Source organism: Haliotis cracherodii, unplaced genomic scaffold (assembly GCF_022045235.1).
Source record: "Haliotis cracherodii isolate W230 unplaced genomic scaffold, xgHalCrac1.p SCAF_3, whole genome shotgun sequence".
NCBI lineage: Eukaryota > Metazoa > Mollusca > Gastropoda > Lepetellida > Haliotidae > Haliotis > Haliotis cracherodii.
This window is the reverse complement of record NW_027266286.1, coordinates 3972070-3997931: the sequence shown is the minus strand read 5'-3', so window position 1 is coordinate 3997931 and position 25862 is coordinate 3972070. Positions and strand designations below refer to the sequence as shown.

At 41.4% G+C, this 25862-nt stretch overlaps 1 protein-coding gene across 1 annotated transcript; it reads left to right on the top strand.

Moving 5' to 3' along the window:
* The first annotated feature begins 1026 nt into the window (after positions 1-1026).
* Positions 1027-25614, top strand: LOC139473972 (tryptophan 5-hydroxylase 1-like). Its single transcript, XM_071256838.1, has 12 exons — positions 1027-1262; positions 3618-3737; positions 8697-8895; positions 10630-10733; positions 11296-11363; positions 13144-13194; positions 14666-14811; positions 18205-18340; positions 19724-19850; positions 21279-21374; positions 22147-22280; positions 23490-25614. Exons 1-12 carry the CDS (start codon positions 1092-1094, stop codon positions 23695-23697), a joined length of 1560 nt encoding a protein of 519 aa, XP_071112939.1. The 5' UTR covers positions 1027-1091; the 3' UTR covers positions 23698-25614.
* Positions 25615-25862: the final 248 nt, after the last annotated feature.

Genomic DNA, 25862 nt, shown 5'->3' with positions numbered 1-25862 from the left:
TTTGGAATGATCTATTTAAGAAAACCAAACCAAGGGAAAATAAAATAAGATATAGCAAACATAGACTCAGTGACATGACTTGCCTGTTGACAACTAGTATTTAAGACAATCGCAGTGTTTTTTCTTCATTATCATCTACTTTAGCAAATGCCTATGACATCTTTCATTTGCTCTGAAATTTCATAATTATCATACCATATCATTTCTATTAAAAGTGGATTTCACAGAGAAAACAGACATGTCTGACTAATTTTCTATTTCTCTTCAACTTCTATCATCGTAACCCCAGAAAGAGTTCCTGTTGAAACACCCCTTCATTTAAACCTTCTCGTCCCACTTGATATGTGATTTTGTGTCTTCGCCCCTCTTCATTTCAGACGTCATTAAGATATATTTGCCGCATCAGGCGTAGGCGATCACGTTGCAGCCCTACGACGCTAAAACGAAGATGAAATAACTGAATCGTATTACATCGGTCACACAGAAGTATCCATGGTGTGGGTGGTGATAGCATAATGATAAAACAGAGGGACAGATGAAATAGCCCCTATTACCATACATCGATAACTCCAGTAAATGTAGCAACCCATCCCGTACGCTTCTGGTAGGGCGGGATCATGTAATATGAAGACGCCAAATCTCATTGGACAAATATTGTGTCACGTGGCCCAAGCATGTGATCAGTGGAGCGTGAGAAATCGCGGCGCGTCATTGAGATAGTGTGTTCTGTTTAACGGTGATTTGTATTCAAAGCAAACTGATGAAATTCTATTGAATGGCAATCTGAGGGAGCAACCCCTTGTTGTAACGTAGGGAACAAAACGCTGACGAGCAGCTCACGGCATTGACGTCACACGCCACCCCCTGGCTTGTTCACAGTCTTGCAGAAATTATAATTTCATGAAAGGTGTATAAATACATAGCACAGCGTCGCTAATTATATTAGCACTCTCGCGGTAGTTTGGTGGTGTTTATAAGCTACAGGTAGCCAACAAAGGTTACCTGCTTCTCTTTACCTGTGAGCTCTCAGTCCAACCGCAACCACGGGGAATTGTGTGGAAATCTGCAAAGTGGCTCTGAAGAGGACCCCTATGTTAGGGCCGCGCCCAATGGACATACGCAAACCGCCGCCCCTCACCCACTACCACGAGGAGAGGGACTTTCCGCCAGAGAAAAGGGATTTATGCAAAAGTGAACTGTATAGAAAAAGACGATGTCAAAATATAATCCCTCCCTCCGACAGCCAGATACGAGCACTCGAGGTAAGTTAAAGTTTGCACTTGTTGGTTGTGATAGGTGTTGTAAGTACTGTTTCTAGAAAATATCAAAACTGTGAAATTATTACGTCTGTTTGCTTCTTGAAACAGACACAATAAATGACGGATCCTCAGTCCTAAAGAAAGTATACACCCATGTTTGATGGTGGCTAAAAATGACACAAACAGGAAATAGTTATTCGATGGTGATGTAATTGATACAAGTGTCGTAGTTGTGTTTTGGAGCTGAACACTGCAGTGTTTCGGCGACTGTTTTCGGCCTAGTAACGTTTTGATAACGTTTGCAATTATTTTATTTTTAATTGTATGCTTTCGTTTGCCCTGCAGTTTAGCAGAGCAGCTATGCTTCGCCGATCATTTGATATCCTGAGGATATCTGGTTTTGCAGTTGTAGCTGAGAACATATCTAATTTCCACGCCAAAGTCACTTTATATATAACTATATATAAATAATTATTCAAATCGCCTACCCAATTAACAAACATGTGTGATTTAAAAGTACCCAATCACTATGTAACTCCTTGAAATTTTATTAAGAAGTAAATGTGAAAGTATTATCCTGACAGCTATGAACGATAATGAGTGGTTGTGGTGAAGTGTTTGACATTAAGTTCATGGATACTATGTTGGGCCAATATTACAACTATAAGCGACAAGAACCGTGTCCTTAATCATAAGAAATCCCTGCTAAAATCAGAGTCAACTGTACGATGCAGGCTATATAATGAACAAGTGTGTGTGAATTACTATCAAATAGTGATGATATGTTCGAAAAGGTGAGCGTAGTCTGACCCACCAGTGGCATCCGTCACAAACACATGCAAAGGCAAATCAATTAATCACCTGAAAAAACAACAACACTGGAAAAAGTCGAAATAGGGAATTGCATTGGACATAATGCGTCAATGATGCGACAAATTTGCAAATATCCTATATATATATGTCTACCAAAGCACGTTCTGAAACCTTTGCTGAGATCTTGGCTGTTTAGTAACCTGATCCAAAAAAAAAACGCTCTTCGAAATCTTCGTCGTTAGGGCATGCTCGATTGTTGCTCAAACGTTTTTTTTTAAAATATAGACACCAAAGTTGGAGCTGCTGGAATATAGCTGGACTTGAAGGGAAAGTTGATTATTGTTAAGTTGACGTCATCCCTCTTGTCATACAGTCCTCAGCATATTTTTGTCACTCTCAATCTTATTGCATAAATCGACATATGAAACTGATGAGGCGGCTTTAATGGTCTCTTTTCCGTCTAGCTCTGGTGGGTGAATGAGTGGACGGGACGTGGCTAGTTGACCGTTATTGAACCAAATCAGATCACCGATATGCCTGAAGCTTAAGTTAGTCTTCTTGGCCACATTGCCTTGTTTTCATTTTGCCAAACCGAGCAGAAATTCCTATTTATATGCATAAAGAAACAGATCAGCTATAAGAGAAGCACAACTGGTGCCCATGGGGATACCTACTTCTTGCCTGATTGCCTTATCCCTAGATTTCGCATAGATGCTGTCAATGAGGAAGCCTAGCATTTCACATATTTAATTGTTGACAAATTGACCTGAACCTGGAGATAGAGATGTAACTATATCTGTGGTCACCACGTTTAGTAACGAAAGCCCAATCGAAAGAAAGTTTTTCCTAAACTTTGTCGGGACAGTGCTGTGCAAAGTTAAAAATCAGTGTTTTTGCCAGAATTGAACTTAATTGTTAAGTATATCGCAAAGAGAACTCCTTGAGTGTTAGCGAACATCAGGAAATAGTGAGTTATGCGTTGTTCGAGGGGAACGCAGGAATGTGTCGATATATACGAGTGTTGGAGCCCTACAGTTTCTTCGTCTTAAACGATAGATCAGGTTAATGGGGTTCGAGTTAACTGGTGTTGCTGAACCATGCTTCAATGTAATAACGTTCAACTAGAATGATGCACTGACAAAACTGAATTTTGTTTCATTAGAGATAATGAAGCCGTTTGATAAATATTTTATCTTACAGGGTTATGCGGGGCTTCGATATGCTCCCGTGTGATATATCCGTAGTCAGTACATGTGACAGCGACAGTATATGTAGCGACCACATTACAAACTACTTATGATACACATTTTTTAAAAGGGAATAAGACATCAAAACCAAACTGTTAATGGGTTATTTTGTCTTTTATAATAATGTATTGTTTTAATAAAATTCCCTAATTTAAAGTTTAAACGTTTTCGGAACTTCATACGATCTACGACACCGTCTTATGAAAGATAATTCAGATATGCTTAAGAAATATTTTCGTATTCTATATTTATTAATTTATTCATTTTAAATGTGTGTTTCTTTTTTTTCTACCCACAGGACAGTCTCCGCAACCTTGATGGCATCAGTAGCCCTTCAGGTATTGGCACGACAACTTCCGTTGTATTTTCTCTGCGCAACCAAATCGGACATCTAGCAAGCGCCCTCCGAATATTCCAGGTAAACTTTCTATGAATGTTATTTTAGTCTTTAAATCAATTTTCTTTCAATACTACCTTTGTTTTGTTCTATCTCTTATGTATTTAAATACAATACAATACTTGCATCATCTTTGTCTATATACTAGTATTATATTCGCGTTAAATATGCTTCACTATCAAAACTGATTTATCTTAATTTCTTGTATCTTTTAGCATTTTGGGTGATACAGTTCTACCAAGTTTAAAAATATTTGTCCACAAGTAGTATTTTGTTGGAATATACAGAATTATTTGTTGGAGAAGAGCTTCGCATCTGAAACGATAGTGAAACTCATCTCCTACTGAAAGTGAATCACAAAGTTGACAAAGTCTATCTTCTCTTGGTATATTCTGTTATCGGCCAGTCTCAACGGGCAAGTCGTGATTTAAATTACGAAATTTTGATATCGGTGTATATATATATATATATACTCCATACTTTCCCTCCACTTTTGTATAAACTGATCCTTAAGTGCATGTTCGACCTTTGAGACTAGCCAATTTTTAGAGCATATGGACAGTTTATGAAATATTTCACTTCGTCCAACATCATTTGGTATCATTTTAACACACACGCATGTGACACAGGTGCTCAACGGGCTGCACATGGGTTGAGCACACGTTGTCCACGCGTGTGCAACGGGTGAGCAGCGCGTTGAAAACGGGTGTGCAACGAGTGACCAACGCGTGCGTCATGAGTGTAACACGGGACCGGGTTTCAGTTGAATAAGACAAATCAATCAAATGAATAGTCAAATAAAACAAAACGATGAGATGTGGATCTTGAGTTAATGAGTGGCCATTGACCTGTGTTCACCAGACCATAAACACATGGCCGGCCGTCTTAATTAGTGTTCGGCTGCTCCACTTGACTGCGGGAACCATTCCACTGGGGTTCAGTCCGGCCATTGTGACTTGCCGACAGTAGTGAATCTAGAACACGCGTTCATTCCTACGGGAACCCCCATATTGTAACAATTGTCGTGGGTTGGTAAATATTCGCAAATAATCAAGTGATTGTGTTTGTGGATTGCGGTTATTTTCGTTTTAATTTTTTGTCAACATGAGTCATTCCAAGTGATCGCAAATATAACGATGTTCGTTCGCCAAATGTATGCTTTAGATGTCATAATTATGATAGCGCAGGGGCGGTTGGGTAGCCTAGTGGTTAAAGCGTTCGCTCCTCACGCCGAAGACCCGGGCTCGTTTCTCCACGTGGGTACAACGTGTGAAGAAAATTTATGGTGTACCCCGCCGTGATATTGCTGGAATATTGCTAAAAGCGGCGTAAAACTATACTCACTATGATAGAGCACTCACCAGTACTGATGCCCTATTGGTACATGCGATTATATGCCCCATTGCCCAGCACCCAACTTTTTGTTTTGTTTCTATAAGAATTTATAAGAGGACGTTTTGTAGGGGGATCTAACATTTACCATTAATTGTAAAAGGATATTGGAATTGAATACAAACTGCTTAGTTGTCTGACTGTAATTTGTGATTTTAACAATCACCGGGTTTGACCATGTAGACAGATTGAGGATCGTGATTTTTACAATTGCCCAATGCGCATACTGAGTATCGCAACTTTGGGAATACCAAAGGTAACAGTGTCTTGTGTCTTATTAGAGGAAATTAGTTGTGAATACGTCTTACCATGAAGATAATATATCTTTAGGATTCTTTGTCCTTTCGTTGTTCTGTTGGTAAATCCGCTCACACTGATGGAAGGAAGTCACTCAACCAGGTCATAGTTCTATATCGGGGTCTTCTCTCCTGCTGATTGGGAGACAGAAAGCAGGAGTCGTCTCTATACTTTACATTTCCACAAAACCATCATGTCATATATACTGGACAATGTCATAAAAATGGTTATGCGCAAGGTTCTGGGTCGTGATGCGACTATTTAATAGAAATGTTGGCGCTTGATGGACACACGACCCACGACATTTCCACTGTATACAGCATGCAGTGATTATGTTTTTAGGCTCGACAGCATCATGCTCGCGGATTTCAGTGATAGGTGAGGCATTGAGTTAAAAAAGATTCGCTTGTTCATTTCATGGAGTAACAAATAGGCAGCAATATAATGAAATAAAAAAAGTCTTTGCATGGGATCGTACCGGGATTTACGTCATGTTGGTATGGGTTTTAAGCCACGAGTGTTTGGCTACAATTGTTCGTCGGAAATATTAGAACCATAGAGGGACGTCATAAGAATTATTTATGTCGGAATATAAAGACTAAGTGGTGAAATAACTGAAACTGAACTGAAATTGAGGTCTTGAATATTAACAACAAAAAAGGACAAATATTTTTCTAAATGCCATTTTGTACCATCGATTATACGAAACACAGTCTATTTTGTATGTTTTGTTTTAAACATATTTATTTCACAACTTGTGAACTGGATTGGTAAACAAGCAAAAACTTATTTGAATACCGCTCCAGAATTAGAATACAATATAATATGACAAAAGTACAGTCAAGGAATACAATTATATACATATTCTTATTATAGAAACTACGTTGTCGGCGCCGTCAGGTCTCATGTTTAGTAGTAATAGTGTACTGCAATATACGGCAAGGAATAGTATTATAAATTTAAGATATTTTTTGTATCGCTTTCAATTCCAGGTGTGATATGCTACAATCGTTTGAATTAATCTAAATGTTACCGTGTAAAAACGTGTTGAAATTTTGTACCTAGTCAAACGTATAGAGATTTATCTTTACACTCAGCGCCTTATGTGTTAATATTCATATATGTTGATGTTGATATGTTGCATAGCGCTTGTAGAAGAAACAAATTAGCCAGAAAAAATAATTAAGCATTAAGAAACCTGACACAGACTTATGATGTTCAATCCGTAATATGTAGGTCTGTTGACTTAACACCCTAATGCACAAGTTCGGGGTTAGAATAGGTCTTCAGCAACCCATGCTTGCCGTAAAAGGCGACTATGCTTATCATAGGAAGCGACTAAAGGGATCGAGTGGTCAGGCTCGCTGACATGGTTGAAGCATGTCATCGTATCCCAATTGCGTGGATCGATGCTCATGATGTCAACCACTGGATTGTCTGGTCCAGACTCGATTATTTTACAGACCGCTGTCATATAGCTAGAACATAGCTGAGTACAGCGTTAAACAACAAACAAACTAAACTAACTATTCTAATCTGTTTAATCTTACCATACTGCAGTAAGCCCCTCCAGACATCAATGATCACATCTAACTTAATAAGCCAATCGTTGATTAAATAATTATCCCCCAAAAAGAGAAAACGCCAAATGAGAACCACGGATAGCTATATATAGCAGAATCTATCGTACGAAAACATGTATTATAGGCAAGGATTGAGGGCTGATACCACGAGTTACCTACACCTAGCAAAAGCAATACACCGATGGCCAGGGCTTACTTGCACCAAGCGATCTTAGCGCTAAGATGATCGTAACTCCCATACTTTAACATAGGCTTACAATATTTGTAGCGCTAAGATCGCTATGTGCAAGTGGGCCCAGGAGTATAACGACACCCACAGGTGAAAGGGTTACACAGCTGAAAGGGTTACACAGGTGAAGGGGATAATGACGGCATCAACCTATTACATAAGTACTTGGTGCACAATGTGTAATTAGGATCCCTGAAAAAAAGGGTAATTTATGTTTTGAGCACATGCAGACGTATTTGCTTTTTACTGAAGGACGGGCACTGTACATTAACATTTTCTTTGACCATTGTGTTTTAGCTTTTTAGTCAACAGTATTTACACGAAGCCACTATAGGATGTCATTTTTAAGGCCTCGTAGGAGTAAAACATCATGAATTTGTTTGAACAACTGTATCACCACCGAAGACATAAACCTTGATTTTAAAGTTTCAGTGGATCAATTTGAAAAACTGTATGATAATAAACCCTGAACGAGATTGTTTGTCTGGAGGATGGTCTGATTGAGATTACATGCCGTGGCTTAAATAAAATATAAAACGTCAACGCCAGAGAATACTCAATCACTATACTATACTATACTATACTATACTATACTATACTATACTATACTATACTATACTATACTATACTATACTATATACACCGCACCGCACCGCACCGCACCGCATCGCACCGCATCGCATCGCATCGCATCGCATCGCATCGCATCGCACCACACCGCATCGCATCGCATCGCTTCGAATCCCATCGCATCGCATCGCATTTACATCACATTTACATCACATTTCATGTGTTGCATGTCATGTGTGTTATGTGTGTTCAACGCGTTGCACACCGGTGTCACGGGCGTGGCGGACGGGTTCCACACGAGTGACCAACAACGTGCACACGGGTTGAGTCACTCGTGGCCCTGCATGCAACAGTAGTGAACGTGATTTACTAAGTTTAAGAAATGAGTAGGCCTTGAGGAAATCGTTATGAAAATTATCAGATGTGTTCATACAAACGAGACTTTGCTCACGCTAAGGCGTGCATGTTTCGAACTTATGCCAACACTGAATATAAAGGCAAGCTGGGATGTGTCAGAACTGAATTTGGAGGTTTTCAAGAAGCGGTTTTCTACTGACTGAACATGTGCACGCCTTCCATCGAAACTGATTCTTTTAGGAGAGATAACAGAGACATGTGGTAAAAAGTCAAACCTCGGCACGGATTTGCTCATAATTAGATTTTTTATTTATTTGAGTAATACCTATGTAATTGACCACGTCAGGCGCCCATATCTTGTAAGTGCAAAGGAAACAACGGTAGTTATCAACCATTTGAACATATCCGATTATTGTCATACCAATACTTGAAAGTCATTTTGGGTCCCAACTACCTCCTCGTGCACCACTGCCTGTTTACCTCGCCATTAATAGTATAAACAAAGATGACCGTCATCTACATCATCTTCACTGTCGTTTTCACTGTCGTCAGGAGAACAATATCAACGTGGTGCACATCGAGTCCCGGAAGTCGCGGCGCGCAGACGCAGAGTACGACATCTACGTGGACCTGGAGACGGACACGATCCGACTGGAGGAACTGGTAAACCGTCTCAAGAGGGAGGTAGCCAACATCACCTTCAACGAGCTCAACATCCCCATGTCGCCCCCACCCAACGCCACCGCACCGTGTAAGTCGGAGTTTGTTGTTTCTAAGTCGTTATTTATCATCTATCATTTATCAACATTTCAATTTGTGTTTATTTTTTTTATCTTATTTCATTTATACTTCTATATTTCTTTACCCACAGTAAAAACAACAACCTTGGATTATTTTCATGTTTGAATGACTTTCAAGACTTTGAATGAACAAAACAACTCTGGGATCTATATTTGAATGATATTTATGTAGTATATTATTTTTTAATTATTTAATTTTTTTATCAAATAATTTTTTTTTTTTTTTTTTAGTTTGATATAACAAACATAACTATAATACAACATTAACGTAACCAGCTGGAAAATTGTATAGGAATGTACTTAAACATGTAACAAGAATAATTGTATTCTAATTGTTCAAAAAAATATATGTACATATTTTCAAAACAACAATGTGCTATTTTACCAACCATTTCTACAAAACGACCAATCAAGATTGGAATCTTTTGTCTGGGATGTTCCTGAAGCAGCTATATTTGTACGTGTAGCTTCTTCCTTTCATGGTGCGCTCAAAGATCTTGACAAACTCTCTTGAATATGCGCAAACAGTTAGATTTACTTGAATCACCAGTCTCCCGTATCTCAACACAGTCAGATCGATCGGCAAACACAGCATGGAACATTAGTCGTCTTCTTAACTTGATATTATTCTGGAGGATTGTTCTGAGATTTTCATCAGACCATACTATCAGTGGCTGGGTAATTAAGTCTTTGTCTCTGGCTGACCGGTGCTTGGTTTCAAGTAGTGCCTGTATGACAACCATCTGGAAGGGTCAACGACTGGAAATATGATATAGTGACGTGTCATTTTAGGCTGTATTTATAAAGAGGGTGTTTGTCCTTAGCTGAGTATTTTAGGTGACATTTGTTGCTTGAGTACAAGACCTGTCACCAGAACACCATACAGACACTAAAGATTTGTAGGGGGCACGGGTGGCCCAGTCGTCTAAGGCGCCGCGATTCGCTGTGCAGAGTTGCGTCACTTGGGCACACCAGAAACCTATGATAGTGGGTTCGAATCCCGATTCGCCTCAATTATGTTTCTAGGTTTGTCAGCACCATACCCGTGCTCGTGGGTTTCACCGAAATGGTAAACGTCTGAGACCTGCATCACTTTGGGCTTCCCTTCCATATAAAGCTGACACGCCGTGATGTAACTGGAATACTGTTCCCGAAATATGAAATGGACAAAATACTTCACTAGATGGAACTAGAACTATATAGGACAACTGTTCCTTAACATCATCAGCATTTTCCTCCCCGCAGCCAGGACGAATTGTTCCTGTACACGGTACATTTGTGCTGTTCGTATTTCTTCGCCCGCCTCCGTGGTGAAATGGACACAGCGTCTGCCATAAGAGCGGAAATTCGGTGATTCGTTCTCCGGCCGCGTCATTCCAAACGAAGTTAAAAGATGGTAGTTGTTGTTACCCTGGCGCTCGTCTGCCACACACGCACGCTCGCACGCACGCACACACACCTGTCTTGAATTTAAAATGTAAGTCAATCGGCAGTATTTCAATCATATCGTGCAACACAAATAGAAGTGAGCTGCGAAACGTGACTCCTATGGCTGTACAATAGGATGGAACACGTACAATAAATGTAGGTGACGATGGATCATCAACGGTGAAGTGTAGGTATCCCACGTTGTGACGTCACAGCGTGAAGTATTGAATATACATGTTCTGGTCTGACTGTTCCAGGTGATATGGATCAGGTGCCATGGTTTCCCCGGGCAATCGGCGACCTGGATATGTGCGCTCACCGGGTGCTGATGTACGGGCTGGAGCTTGATGCCGACCACCCGGTAAGTGAGTGAGTGAGTGAGTGAGTGAGAGAGTGAGTGAGTGTGTATGGTTTTACGCCGCTTTTAGCAATATTCCAGCAATATCACGGCGGGGGACACCAGAAATGGACTTCACACACTGTACCCATGTCGGACTATCGAGATCTGATCTCACTTCAGGGGGCACAAGTGGCCCAGTCGTCTAAGGCGCCACGATTCGCTGTTCAGAGTTGCGTCCCTCGGGCACACCAGAAACCTATGATTGTGGGTTCGAATCCCGGTTCGCCCCAATTATGTTTCTAGGTTTGTCAGCACCATACCCGTGCTAGTGGGATTCACCGAAGTGGTAAACGTCTGAGACCTGCATCACATCGGGCTTTCCCCCACATTAAGCTGACACGCCGCGATATAACTGGAATACTGTTAAAAGTGGCGTTAAACCCAACTCACTCACTCTATCACTTCAGCTGGGAATCTGAATTTCGTTTCAATGAATATTTACTGAGATAAGACGTCAGACACTGCGTACGTTATCTGAAATTGAAGTTATCCTGACGTCATACATCACACTCTCATTTCGCAGGGATTCAAAGATGAAGTGTATCGGAAGAGAAGAATCCTTTTCGCCGAACTCGCGATGCAATACAGCCAGTAAGTTGAAATCAATACTTTGTCTCAAATCTCCACATTACTTTCAGCAAGATAAAACAATGCAAAGAAACTTTTTGTTACGAAGGAGCTTCATCTAACGCCGAAACGATCCCACGCCACAATGGTTATAAAACATGTGTTTGGTTCGTTTTTACGTCCGCCCTGTTGAATGTCATCTTGCATTTAGACATCACAGCAGTGACAACAGCGCTGTTCAGAGGCCATATTTGACGTGGATGTTGAAAGATCATGAATACCATCCTACAGTTCTACAGACAGGGGTGTTTCAAATGGTCGGCCATGACAGTGTGGATTGTAGGGAAATGCTAACACGACTTGGAACATAATTGCCCTTTTCATCCGTCCTGTCATCTATTGGAAACTCTCTCCTCCAACAAAGTTGAGAAGGTCGAAAAGATGGATCTGTTTCCACACAGGCGCCATAGTGATGAGGTCAAACTCCGACACCGCACATGGCGCCGGGATGTACCCGTCAAAATCAATGGCGGGACAGACGACTCATTAAAAGCAATGAATATGTATAGCAGACATCAAGGGGGGCTTAGGTGGCCGTTTGTTCAGGAAATGGTGAAAGTGTTATGTAACATTTATCGATGTTATTTATGTGTAATTAACGCTGGTTGGGCCTTGCTTCGGACGTGACATTGAAGGGGAAGGTCACGTGTTAGATTAGTTACACGTCACTAGGTGGCGCTTGATCGAAAAAGTGTGAAACACTGCTCCATGGGAATGTCGCGGTGCTGATTAGCACTGCAAAGTGTTAATAGCATTGTTGGTGTCATACCTCTAACCATAGACAGCTGCAAGTCTGTTAATTAACGTCAAAGGTAGAACGTGTTCATGTCGCGCTGCCTTCTTCAACATAGCTAAATCTGGCTTTCAGTCCAGGTACTTTTTGAGAATAGTCTTTTTTTACGGGAATTGAGTAAATATTGTTATTAGTCAGTCAGTATTGTTTATTCACAAAAAGTGTTAGGCCGTAGGCCTATTACACAGAACTATTTACAGAGAGAGGGAGAAAAAAGAATTACCACTATTTTACATATATATCCATATCCATACACATTCATACACATACACATGCATATATACAAATAAATATTTAGACGGTATGCAATGAACGAAGTCGAAAAGCTTTGTAAACGTAGACTGCTAGATTTCGTATGATTTTAAAGTTAGTGGATGACATAAGAGCATCAAATTTATTTTTAGAAGGGGTTGTAAAATATTTAGAAGGAATATATTCAGCTCTTAAATCACTATAAGCATTGCATATAAGCACAAAATTATATTCGTTATTGTTAGTAAAAATTGTTAGTAATGACCCCTACCCTATCCCCCGAATGTGCTGCCTATTTCGTCTTCTTGAGGGAGATTTTTTTATGACCTGATTCAGAAATCACTAACAATGATAATCTCCATTATTAAAAAAAGTGATACATGGCGTTTTTTTAGTTAAGAAATAAAGAATAATCGCCCCGTCGTTAATGATTAGGCATGTATACCATAACGTTGTTGTAACGTGCTGCGATTCATATGTAGTGGAGTAAAACACAGTTTTAATGGGTTTGCGCTTTTCAATTCCAGTAAATTTAACACAAACTTTCAGACAAAAAGCATGAACTACAAAGTACATACATATATAGCCCTCAGAGTTGCACAATCTGACTTTTTTAGCGTCAGTCACTATTTCTTGAAAAAAGTATATAATAACAAAAGGGATAATTATGTAATATGACCATTTTCTTCCTGTGTCCAGTGGCAACCCTATCCCAAGAGTGGACTATACAGACGAAGAGATCCAGACATGGTAAGTTGTCCCTGCCACAGTGGAACTTCGTGAATCCGGACCTTGTTAATCCGAACACCTCTTAAGGCTCAGTGTACAAACCCGTTAAACCGTCCCAATGATGAATTAAACCTTATGTGAGTGAGTGAGTTGGGTTTAACGTCGCTTTTAACAGTATTCCAGTTATATCACGTTAATGTGGGAGGAAAGCCCGAAGTGATGTAGGTCTCGGACGTTTTAGGTTTCTGTCGTGCCTAAGGGACGCAACTCTGCACAGCGAATTGCCGCGCCTGAGACGACTGGACCACCCGTGCCCCCTTCAATCCTTATGTGGGTTATTGAGAAGTCCGGATACACGGGGTTCTTTGTATCAAGGATGTATGTTTGTCTTCCCATAGTTAATCAGCACTGAATAATGAAGCGTATGACCTCCATGCTGACCCATCTCAAACCCCTCAGTATAACTAATAAATGCAATACGAGTGTCGGTTTCACCCTTATTCGCCTAGTTGGGCGGTCGGGTAGCCTAGTGGTTAAAGCGTTCGCTCGTCACGCCGAAGACCCGGGTTCGATTCCCGACATGGGTACAATGTGTGAAGCCCATTTCTGGTGTCCCCCGCCGTGATATTGCTGGAATATTGCTAAAAGCGGCATAAAACCATACTCACTCACTCACTATTCGCCTAGTGTCGATCCCCGCCCTTAAATGCGCCCGATAGGATTACCCCGCCTTAATGTTTTGAGCATGGTGGGGCATTTATATAACACCCCCTGCTCATGTTCGGACCGGCCATATATCCCTAGTTTTACGTGTCATGTAAAGACATAAATGTAAACTGATACACGCGCGTGATATTCTACTTACATTTTCCCGACGTCTCCCGTCTATGAAAGAACAAGAATACAGCCCTCCCGTAATCCATGCAACGTTTCTGAGACCTCAACATCATTAATGATTTATGTATGTCTTTTATTCGATTCTTTCGCAATGTATGGCATTGTATAATCTGCTTCACCAAATGTATGGTATTTTGGGCGACCCAATTTTAGGGCAATTTATAGCCACCCTCTCAAAGTGTATGACATTTATTGGCTATATTCCCTAAATGTATAACGATTATGATAGAACCCCTCTTAAAATACACGTCATTTAATGACCCTGCACAAATTATGACATTAATAGAGACCCACCAAAATTATGACATTTAATAGAGATCCCCTAAAAGATCGTTCCTAAATGTGGGGCGGTTGGGTAGCCTAGTGGTTAAAGCGTTCGCTCGTTGCGCCGAAGACCCTGTTCGGTCCCCGACATGGGTACAATACCCATTTCTGGTGTCCCCCGCCGTGATATTACTTGAATATTGCGTAAAACCACCCACTCATTCCTAAATGTGTTTAGTTTTTCACGATTCTCCCAAAGGAATGGTACTGTTCGGGAATTCTCCTTTGGTGAATGACACAACTGACTGGCGCCATCTTTTCTCAATCCCAGGGGAACTGTGTTCTCGGAGCTGATGAAGTTGTACCCCACCCACGCCTGCCGGGAGTACCTCAGCAACATCCCTCTTCTCGTTGAGCATTGTGGGTACCGGGAGGACAACGTGCCACAACTCGCAGACGTGTCCAGATTTCTCAAAGGTAGGGGGAGACTGTTTAGTCATTCTATAAATGTACCCCAATCATGCTGTGACGGGGCGCTGGGGTAGTCTAGTGGTTAAAGCGTTCGCTCGTCACACCAAAGACGCGAGTTCGATTCTCACATGGGTTCAATGCGTGAAGCCCATTTCTGGCGTCCCCCGCCGTGATATCACTGGAATATAGCTTAAAGCGGCGTAAAACCATACACACTCACTCATGCTGTGAAGCAATGAGAAAGTAGCGGTAAACTGATTTACAGCGTTTGACTGGTATTATGTTTGGAGTTGTAGAAGGTTACTAAAACAAGCAAAACGTATCAAAGTTAATGAAAGCGATAATGTCCCTTCTAGCACTCCATCACTGTTGGATGAGCGTCGGATTTTGTCAGTCGTGGTCACATTTATCGTTAAATCTGTTTTTCATTTCATGGTCACCAAATTATTCGAAAGTCTTGTTTTGAGGGGTTTTTTTTTAATATAATATAAACTTAACTTAAAGTTCAAGTGAAGTATGTCTCGCACGTTGTCCTTCGTCTTCTCGTCCGTCAGTCTGTCGAAAACGTTGGCAATTTCGACATCACCTCAAAAACCACAATTACGAGGCGTATAATAATGTTCGGTGTATTATGAACCCAGATCGAGACCCAGTGCTGATCCAGGGGCATAATTAGACCGAATGAAACCATACTTGCCAAAAGCCTATTAAACTGACTGATTGTGTCGCCGACAGGGTAGATCGTTGTTCATGCTGTCAACCACTCGTTGTTCTGGCCCAAATTTGATTACACTTGGGTTGCCGATGACTGTAACGCTGACTCTCGCGTAAAACATTATTCACTCACTAGTCATAAAATTGTGCTTGTTTACGCACTAACACAATGCGGACGAATGGACAATGTCATGGTAACTATTTAAAAAGAATCGTGAGACTATTTCGTAAGGAACTATTTTCACGTCTTCTATCTACCCTCCTGACCCTCCCTTTACTACCGGGACTACCCGGGGACAGAATGTCACGTTACCTGTCACTGCAAACGCGGTGAGAGTGGACGGTGGTGGACAGTGGGCAGTGGGGTACATACGACCATTCACCTTTCATATCAGTAAACATCACCGTAGAGCCCAACGCCGACAAGAGAGAGTAAGGGTTGAAATAGAGAGGGGGGGGGGGGGGGGGGGGGGAGAGGGTATTCATATGTTTCCTTCACGTGCGTGGGACGCGGAGGAGACTCGGATCTCGGGCATTGATTTTGGTCTTATCGAAGACTTCATCAAATCATGAAAATTCATGCAGACAATGGTTAACTCTCAGAATATTCCGGGCTCCATCTTGAAGGGATGGTGTCAGAAACGGATTCGTTGTCGTGAGGAAGAAATACACTTACATCAGCAGAATAATTGCATTTGTGATTTGGAAAATATTATTGCTCAGAAAATGGGATTCATTGTTATGGAACTGATGTATATTTAGTTCTGGAGTTCACTTCAATGGATGATATTGGTTTGTGCTGTGACATCTGTTGTGAAAAAGGGTCACCAAGTTTTTGATCGAGTTTTTTAATGATTACTGCCCTGAAATAAATTGGCTAATTTCGCATCAGGTTACCCATCTTAATGTCATACATTCAATGGCATAGTTCACCCGATTGATCTGCAACTTGACAAGCCCGTCTGAAGTTGAAACGTTTAGAGTAAGTGGGTTGGGCTTAGCGCTGCTTTGAGCGGTATAATTAAGCACATGCAAGTTTTATACAATTGACACTTTGGTGAAACCCACGAGCACGGGTATGATGACGAATGATCTGGGATTCGAACCCATGATCATATGTTAGTGGTACGCCCAAGGTCATAGGTTAGTGGTACGTCCAAGGTCATAGGTTGGTGGCACACGCAATATCATAGGTTAGTGACACGCTTCAGGAACGCAACTCTGTACAGTGAAATAGGCGACACTTCGTGATATAACTAAAATGTTTTTCAAAAGTGAGTGAGTGAGTTGGTTTTAACGCCACTTTTAACAGTATTCAAGTTATATCACGGCGTGTCAGCTTTATGTGGGAGGAAATCCACTTCGGGCATGGTGCTGACCAACCTAGAAACATAATCGGGGCGAACCGGGATTCGAACCCACAATCAGAGGTTTCTGGCGTGCCAAAGGGACGCAACTCTGCACAGCGAATCGCGGCGCCTCAGACGCCTGGGCCACCCGTGCCCCCCATTTCAAAAGAGATGTTAAATCAAACATTCTCACATTAATCATCATATATATGGTCTCTGTTTTTCGTATTCGGGAAAATATCCAACTTTCAATAAATAGTTTTTGTCATTTTTTTTTAAGGCAGCACTTCATAACATACTCAAAATATATTGAATTGAGGAGCATTAAACATTTTTTTATAGAATTCAAATGATCAGCTTCTTATGTTTATGCAATTGTGGTCAATCACAACATACGCGTTTTACCGTGCGTGTAACCCATATATATGATTAAAAGTGTGCAAACCAGAATGTTATTATCCCCCGCCCCAACGAAGTTGGCGGGGGATATAGAAATGGGTTCCGTTCGTGTGTGCGTGTGTGCGTGTGTGCGTGCGTGTGTGCGTGCGTGTGTGCGTGTGTGCGTCCCGAAATCGTTTCCGGAGCATAACTCAGAAACCGTTAAATATTTCTCTACGAAACTTTGCATGTCTATCAGACACATACTGAACTCGTGCCATTTGCTATTTAGGAGTTTTATAATTTTTTATGTTTTACGTTTCCATGGCAACAAGTTGGACTTAGGTTCTATAAGGGTGCTGTTCGTTTCCGGAGCATAACTCAAAAACTGTTAAATAATTTCTTACAAAACTTTGCATGTCTACTAGGCACATACTGAACTGGTGCCTTTTGCTATTTAGGAATTTTATAAATTTTTATTTTTTTACGTTTCCATTGCAACAAGTTGGACTTGTTATTGTTAAAGTAATAACATGACCCATTACAAATACAACAGTGTAACTGATCTTAAACCTACACAACTGTATAAACACTGCCTCCTATCCTGTATATATTCTTGTCAACAATAATCTGTACTTGCTTGATAACGGTGTTAGAACCAACACCGAAACGTCGATCCTAATTGTAATAAAGAAGTTGTTCGTCCATATGTCTCATCCTTACTCATTACAAATACAGTTACGTATTCTATCATAAACTGCAGATGGCAAAACACCAGTAATAACTTTCTTTAGTGCTCCAATTAGGCCCTTTACAAAAAGGTCCAGTGAACATAGTTCACAGGAGCTAATGCATTGCACACAACCGGACATGTCATATTGGCGGGGGATAAGAGTATTTCATGCTTGTTTTATTTCGTGGTGTACCGCTTCTTTAGACAATCTGGGAATTGTTTCAGCACGGACAGGCTTCCAGCTTCGACCAGTGGCTGGCTATCTCTCGTCACGTGACTTCCTGGCTGGCCTGGCGTTCCGAATGTTCCACTGCACCCAGTACATCCGGCATAGCTCCGACCCCTTCTACACGCCAGAACCGTACGTCTATATAACCATGTTGACACACTGACCAGGTAGCTGTGAAGCCATCTTCACGAGGCAAGGGCGTTAACTGACATTTAAAGTCCGGTTTCCACCCTTGCCAAACTAGGCTGGAATTCCTGGGCTCGATCGTAGCGCCACCAGTGGCTGTTACGAGTTATGTCCCTTCAATACCTCTCTGGACCAATCAGATTCCACCTCTCGTACACTTGCATTTGCTTCAAACAAAATGGCGGCGCCCCGTCAAGACGATCTGATCGACAATCAAGATCTATATTGTTATATAATGGGTCTTAAATCGCGAAGTGCATCAAATAACGTGAGCACCTTGATTAAAAACATGGAAAGATTTGGAAAAATATCTGTTGACAACGAGTTGGCGGTGCTCATGAATGTGTTTTCTAATCATGCAACCCTGAAAAGGTTAACTCGGGGTATTACGAATGATAGTTACGGCCTGTTCGACTGATTCCGTCAAAAGTCATTGTCAATAGCTCGCTTCCATGGAATAAATATTTCGAAAGGAAAAGACTTTCCATAGCCCGTGGAAAGTACTGTCATACAACCTCCATCATCTATCCGACATTCCAGAATTATCTTTTCTCAAACTATGAATCAAGAACTTTGTCAAAAAAAAATTCAAATGGTAGTCTGGAATGGAAGTCGCTAGTTTGAAACTTATGTCGTGAAGCTCGAGGACGCTGCTTTCTAACGGCTTCTGCCGACTACTTGTTAATCAATCCATTGGTCGGTCAAAGTTCGTGAAAGGTCGTTCTGACGTGATCTCTAATTGGATGTCCTCTCTTTGTTTAGCGATTGTGAGCAAAATTTGATACAGGCCTTAAGACCAAATCTCAACGCCCCACCACCATCCAACATAATAAATGACCGGTCCCTTAAATATTAGAAATATTACGAATGATAAGTTCAATATGTGTACATAACAGTACTGAGCGCAGAAAAAGTTGTAAGTTTAAGTCTGTGCATCAGTTCCTCGTGTTTGGCAGCTCGTATACCATGGTGGGTGACGATAACACCGAATCTTGTATTTAACTAAGACAAGCAAGAGTCGAGTAGCTTCCAACACACAAGGGGGCAGTGGGTAGCCTAGTGGTTAAAGCGTTCGCTCGTCACGCCGAAAACTCTGGTTCGATTCCCCACATGGGTACAATGTGGGAAGCCTATGTCTGTGTCCCCCGCCGTGATATTGCTGTAATATTGTTAAAAGCGGCATAAAACCAAACTCACTCACTCACTACAACACACAAGACAGTTGATGTACGCTTTTCACACTTTTTATTGATTTTTAAAAGTTACTATAAGAACTGTTTGCCAATTTCTGTCACTTGGCGCCCTTTGACTTATTTCCCTGCCCCACAGGGACTGTTGCCACGAGCTGATGGGCCACATGCCCCTCCTGGCTGACCCCAGTTTCGCCCAGTTCTCCCAGGAGATCGGACTCGCCTCCCTCGGGGCATCAGATGAGGAGGTGTCCAAACTAGCAACAGTGAGTATATCACGTCACATTCGTGACCACTCGTGTCTTTCCGGTTCAAACCGAAGGACTACTCGTGCCCCTCTCGGTTCCGTCTTCGCGGACACACACAAAAACAATAGTTAATTTTTACCACATCCGCCTTGTAGGTTTACATGGATAGTTCCTAAATGGAACACGGTTGTCATTTACAATCCCATGTTATGCAGTCAGGTGAAACGAGTGTTACTTAGGTACAAACTCTTATACCTATTAACAAGACCCGTGAACATCCAGGTTAGAAGAGGTCTTCAGCAACCTATGTTTGTGGTAAAATTCAACTAACGGGATCGGATAAGCTCGCTGACTTGGTTGATGTATGTCATCGCATCCTAATTTCGGTTGATCGATGCTAATGATGTCAGTCACTGGATTGTCTTGTCCAGACTCGATTATTTACAGACTGCCGTCATATAGCTGGAATATTGCTGAGCGCGGCGTTAAACAACAAGCAAACACACCTTTTGACACGATATATTGTGGAGGGAATCCCGGATTCTTTGACCAAAGTAGTCATGGTAATGCACGCATTCTGAATGGTTTGTCGTGTTTTCGTACCTTACATTGATCGATAGGGGGACGAGTCTTCTTGTAGATTACGGAAACGCGCGAGTTGTGACGAATGTTCATTCAGGTTACGGACAGGCGCGAAAGGGGACGAATGTTCTTGTGGATGTGACAATACGTGACTGTGCTAGAAAAAAAATGAAATGTCTCTTTGAAGCCACTTTGCCTTCACGCACCGAATGAGACATTTTTGCTGATTTATCACAGTGTTCAATGAATTCAGTAACAGGAAAACGGGAAACTCACCAGTTTATAAGAAACCATGAGATCAGATGTTATACGAGTTAAAACAGCACAGTGATTTAAGGTGTCAGATCGCACACTGAATTTATAGTCTGTCTTACAGACCCTGATACAAATATATATCATCTACAGACCATGCAAGTCTAAAATGTTTGGCAAGTCTAGATTACTGCAGTATCTGAAAATGAAGAGAGTCACTGGGCTCCCTTTTATTATATTTTTATTAAGATAACTGAACAACTGTTTTTTCTGTACGATGTGTTCATTTCAGAGACTAGATGTTAGTCTAACTGAATTTAGTACAGGGCCTACTTGCACAAAGCGATCTTAGCGCTACACTTGTGCCTGTGTTAAAGTATGGGAGTTACGATCCACCTACCGCTAAGATCGTTTTGTGCAAGTGGGCCCAGGTCATAAAGCGAATTCAGGGGTTGGATCCTACAATGTATTCAGGCATCACAAACGATTTAAGATGTCAGATCATGTAGTGCTTTCAGAGGTCAGACTCAACAAAGAAAGAGTTCCCAGTGGTGTCCATGGCCCGAGATCCACGCACTGTGTAAGCCTACCATTGTCTTCTATTCTTTACAGTGTTACTTCTTCACTATCGAGTTCGGTCTATGCAAACAGGACGGCGAGTTGAGGGCGTACGGAGCTGGACTGTTGTCCTCCATAGGCGAACTGAGGGTGAGTTTTCATAGGGAGTGAGTGAGTTTGGTTTTACGCCGCTTTTAGCCATATCCCAGTAATATGACGGCGGGGAACACCAGATAGGGGCTTCACAAATTGTACCCATGTGGGAATAGAACTCGGGTCTTCGGCGTGACGAGTGAACGCTTTAACCACTAAGCTACCCCACCGCCCCTTTTATAGGGAAATAAAATGGTAAGTGTCACACTATATTACACAGTTTCTGACATTTAAAGGCAACGATTCTTTCGACTAGGCGTCTCGTGTGATGCTGTTCCAAAGTGAAGAGGTAGAAACTATTTGGGGCCTGGTCATTTTTACGAAACAAAATCTTTTCTAAAAAATTTTGGATAATTAATTTTGCCAGAAGCAAGTGCTGAAAAATAATGTCAACATCAGTTATCGTCAGTGATATTTTCCAAACGTTTGTAAATTTGGAAACTCGGAGTAATAAAAAGGCAGATATCAATCTCTTAGGTTTTTTTAACATGAAACAGAGGCTATGGTCTAAACCGCCGCAAGTCTCTTTGTAGAGTTACCTCCCTTAGCCATGTCTGGATCTGCTGAACGTTGGTTGGTCTGGTGGTCTTGGTCTTTCAGCACAATATCAGGCGTGTGCATGCATCAAAGCCGTCAACATCTATGACCTGCGTGATATGTGGTTGTCTCTTACCAACACGTCAAGCCATGAAATAATGAGATACTGTTCACTGGAACCACGGCGGAATATCGTGGTATTAATGATGTGAACTACGTCTGTGTTTTGCAGCACGCGTTGACGGACAAGGCGGAGAAGATCGCCTTCGAGCCAGTGCGGACCAGCACCCAGGAGTGCCTCATCACCACCTTCCAAGACGTCTACTTCTACACCGACAGCTTCGAGGAGGCCAAGGAGAGGATGAGGTTCGTCCAGTTACCATAGAAACGCATTGCATTTTATTACCAAATACTATGACGCATTGAATATTCCTCTGTTCATCCAGCAGTGCATGGGTACCCGATAGGAAGAGATTGCAATGTGGTCGTTAATCTTCTAGCGCCTCACAACCAGCTTGAGTTGTATACTCCCTAGGGAGCTGAGAATGATTGTTGGTCCATTGTAATAACAATGTAGCGGTGTGAGCACGCCCCTGTGGTGTGGCTATAGGGCTATGCAAATAGGTGTACAATTATTATGATTATCATTATTACAGTACTGTATCTACTGTACGCAACTGCCTATCTTGTTTTCTCTGTCTTCGCCTGTACTCTGCTATCCGTCCTGCTGTCCGTCAAGTTCGCTTGTCATTCGCTATGTTATTCTCTATCCCACAAGCTCGCATGTACATCACCATCACTCTTGTTTGTGCGGTAAAAATTCAAAGTAAAATCAAATCCTTATTTCTTTAGAATCCTTCACGGGGACTAATAGGACGTCTATTCGAGAGCGAGATAAATGAGATAGTATTATTACACGGTTCCTGGATCTGAGTGGTCTAATGTGACGCAATTCGCTGTGCAGAGTTGCGTCCCTTAACTGTGATAGGATCCGCTGATTGTCGATTTGAGTCCCAGAATTTCACTGATAATTATCCTCGGGTTGTTGTATCAGTGCATGTGAAGTTGTTACGTCGTGATGTAAGTTAAATATTTTTAAAGCGGCGATACCCAACATTGTAAAAATTGGGAGTTGAAATTTACCACTTTAATATACATACCCTTCGTTGCCTGTGTGACATAATTCATAAGGTGATGGCGACACCTTATACAAACATCACCTTCCTAAACCAAAAACCCTCAACATAAAGCGCATCCAAGAATGTTCAAGGCCTAAAATAGTGAAGGGTGAAATCATAAAAGAATTATAACATCAGAACATTAAAAACTATTGTGACAACTAAAAATAAAATTTGCGCCCCTAATCCGACAATCTGACTTAGATACCATGTCAACAATGACATAACCCACAATTATCCGTTGACGAGAAGACGCCAAAGCCAGATCGAACTGTAATATTTCTGAAGTGTTTAATTGATAAACCGCGTTATTAAATTACGTCAAATGACGTGTCTACCTGCCATTGAACACGTCTGAAGAGGGGAAATTATTTTCACCCATTATCAATGTTTACAGGCAGTTCGCCAGCACCATCAAAAGGCCCTTCGCCGTGCGTTACAATCCATACACACACAGCGTCGACGTCCTCAACAGTACTCGCTGCATCGCAACCGTAGTGAGCGAGCTGAAGGGAGATCTGTGCATCGTCAGCGACGCCCTCCGACGTCTGCAGATACTGGAGAAACTTAAACAGGAGGAAGAGAGGAAGGAAACAGAAATCTGAAGACGGGGAGAGGAAGGGCTGGGGGACAGTATTTATTTAGGTAGTTAGGAGAGGAGAGGAAGAGGTTGTGGGAGGGGGAACTGTATTTATTTGAGGGTGATGACATAGGGAGAAGATTAGATGAAGATGGAAGTACGAACATTCGTGAGAGGAAGAAGGCGTATATACTGTGTGTTATTGTTCAGACTGACAGATTAACTGGGCTTTTATGACCGCTTCAAGCTAATGTTTAGTTCCCACTCGGAGCTGATATTGCTTAATTATGGTTGGGCGATGGGAGTGGAAGCGTGAAAAACCATTGAGGAAGTAGGCGTGTTAATCATTAGATTGGTTGGTGGATTAACTATTGCTTTTACGAGCGCTTCCAGCTAACGCTTAGTTCCGCTCGGAGCGGAGTTGATACCGTTTGAGGATGCTGACTTGCTGAAGAAATAAAATGGGCGGGAGATGTACTTGAGTGAGAGAAATAAAAGCTGTTATCCAACAGCATAATGGACTATTTTTTAGAATGATGTCAGGTTGGATGTTTGACATAAGGTGTATTTGTTACATAGTAAAGGTTGGTATTCGGTGAAATGGAATGTTATATTGATGTATTTATTATATTGATGAAGGTTCGAAGTAACGGATTTGGGTGAGGCGGAGAGAAACGGGTATGATATCCTCGGTCCCACGTGATATTAGTAACAGTTATCATAAGACTGTTTGTATAGAAGAACGTGGGATACCGATGTCACGTTATATGTTTTCGAATGGTGGCATGCATGCATGCGCTAAGCGGGCTATTGCAAATCGTGTAAACATAGTGACTTGCTTGGATCACTGAGAGATATGTCAGAATACAGAGCGACAGTAAGGCCATGAACAGTTTAGAAAGGTTGTTGCTCTTCCCATTGCGGCTCCTGTCATCTTAAGGATTTTCTAGGGTAAATGGTCCGCTTTAAATATTAATTCTAAGAATGTCAAGAATGCCTTGATTTTACCAGAGACGTTGGCGCTTGCTAATGAGTTTTCATCCTAATTAGAAGAAAATTGTTATTTTTGAAAATCAACTTTGGATGAGAAGCATTTTCTTCTTAGTATAATGCGATGTCCAGCACTGGTCTAAAGCAATTCCCCGGGACTGGTTGTTGCCTTTGTTATTGTTTTTTTTCCCGTGAGTACCCGGATGATACGCAACGCAAATGAGCGTGACAAGAGACTGGGCTACCGTCTGCAAGGACAGCAAAATAAACTTGGAGGCAATATGTTTTACCCATTTTTGAACACTGATTGGTTAACCGTGATCTATAAAGATTTCGACAAAGGGCGCATGTTAATTAATTTCTTCAGCCTAAACAAACAGACAAAAAGAACGGCGGAGCTCATCGGTTGTCGTCATTTGGAAATACCCCTGATGGTTATAGTTTAAAAAGTAAAAGTATCAATGCAGTGAAAGCATTTTCGGATTTCGGATTGCGTCGATTATACGATTACTACTCCATTGTTGTCATCCAAGTTTTCTGGTAAAACCCTACACTTGTGTATTTGTCGTCATTCACTTGATGCTCAGTTAATGAATTTATTACAGGTATAATTAGTGGTAGCACCAATTTGGCATTTATTGTGTCTGAGGTAATTATTCAATCTAAATCTAGGTTTGAAGTGAGGTGAAATGTGTGTTATGTAATATGCACGTGGCAGCCCAGCAAGAGATGGATGATCAGTTGATTTACTTTTTTTTGTAAATCAGCGGATCGTTCGTAGTCATCAAAGGATTAACAGAAAATACATTGATTGATTAATCACTGTTATCTTTCACGGTGGATATGTCAAAAGTGAGTGTTTATATGTCTAGGTTTACTAAGACAAAGAGAATGCACTCATATCATGGCGTGAAGTGCCGATGTAAAACAACGTCTTATGTTCAAAGGATTGACCGATATTTTTTAGGAACCGTGGACGTTATGAAAATAGTTGTCACGTGGGCTTTCTCGGCCGACTTTTGAGACTTGACACCTGTGTGAAACACCTGAAACAATCTAAGTGATCAGTTCAGAAACGAACACGGGTTATAATATTCCGAAACGATATATATATTTTAAAAGATTTGATTGTTACAGAGACACGTGACATCGAATACGTTTCTTTGCACAGCTGCAGACGTTTGGTATATTGTTCCTTTG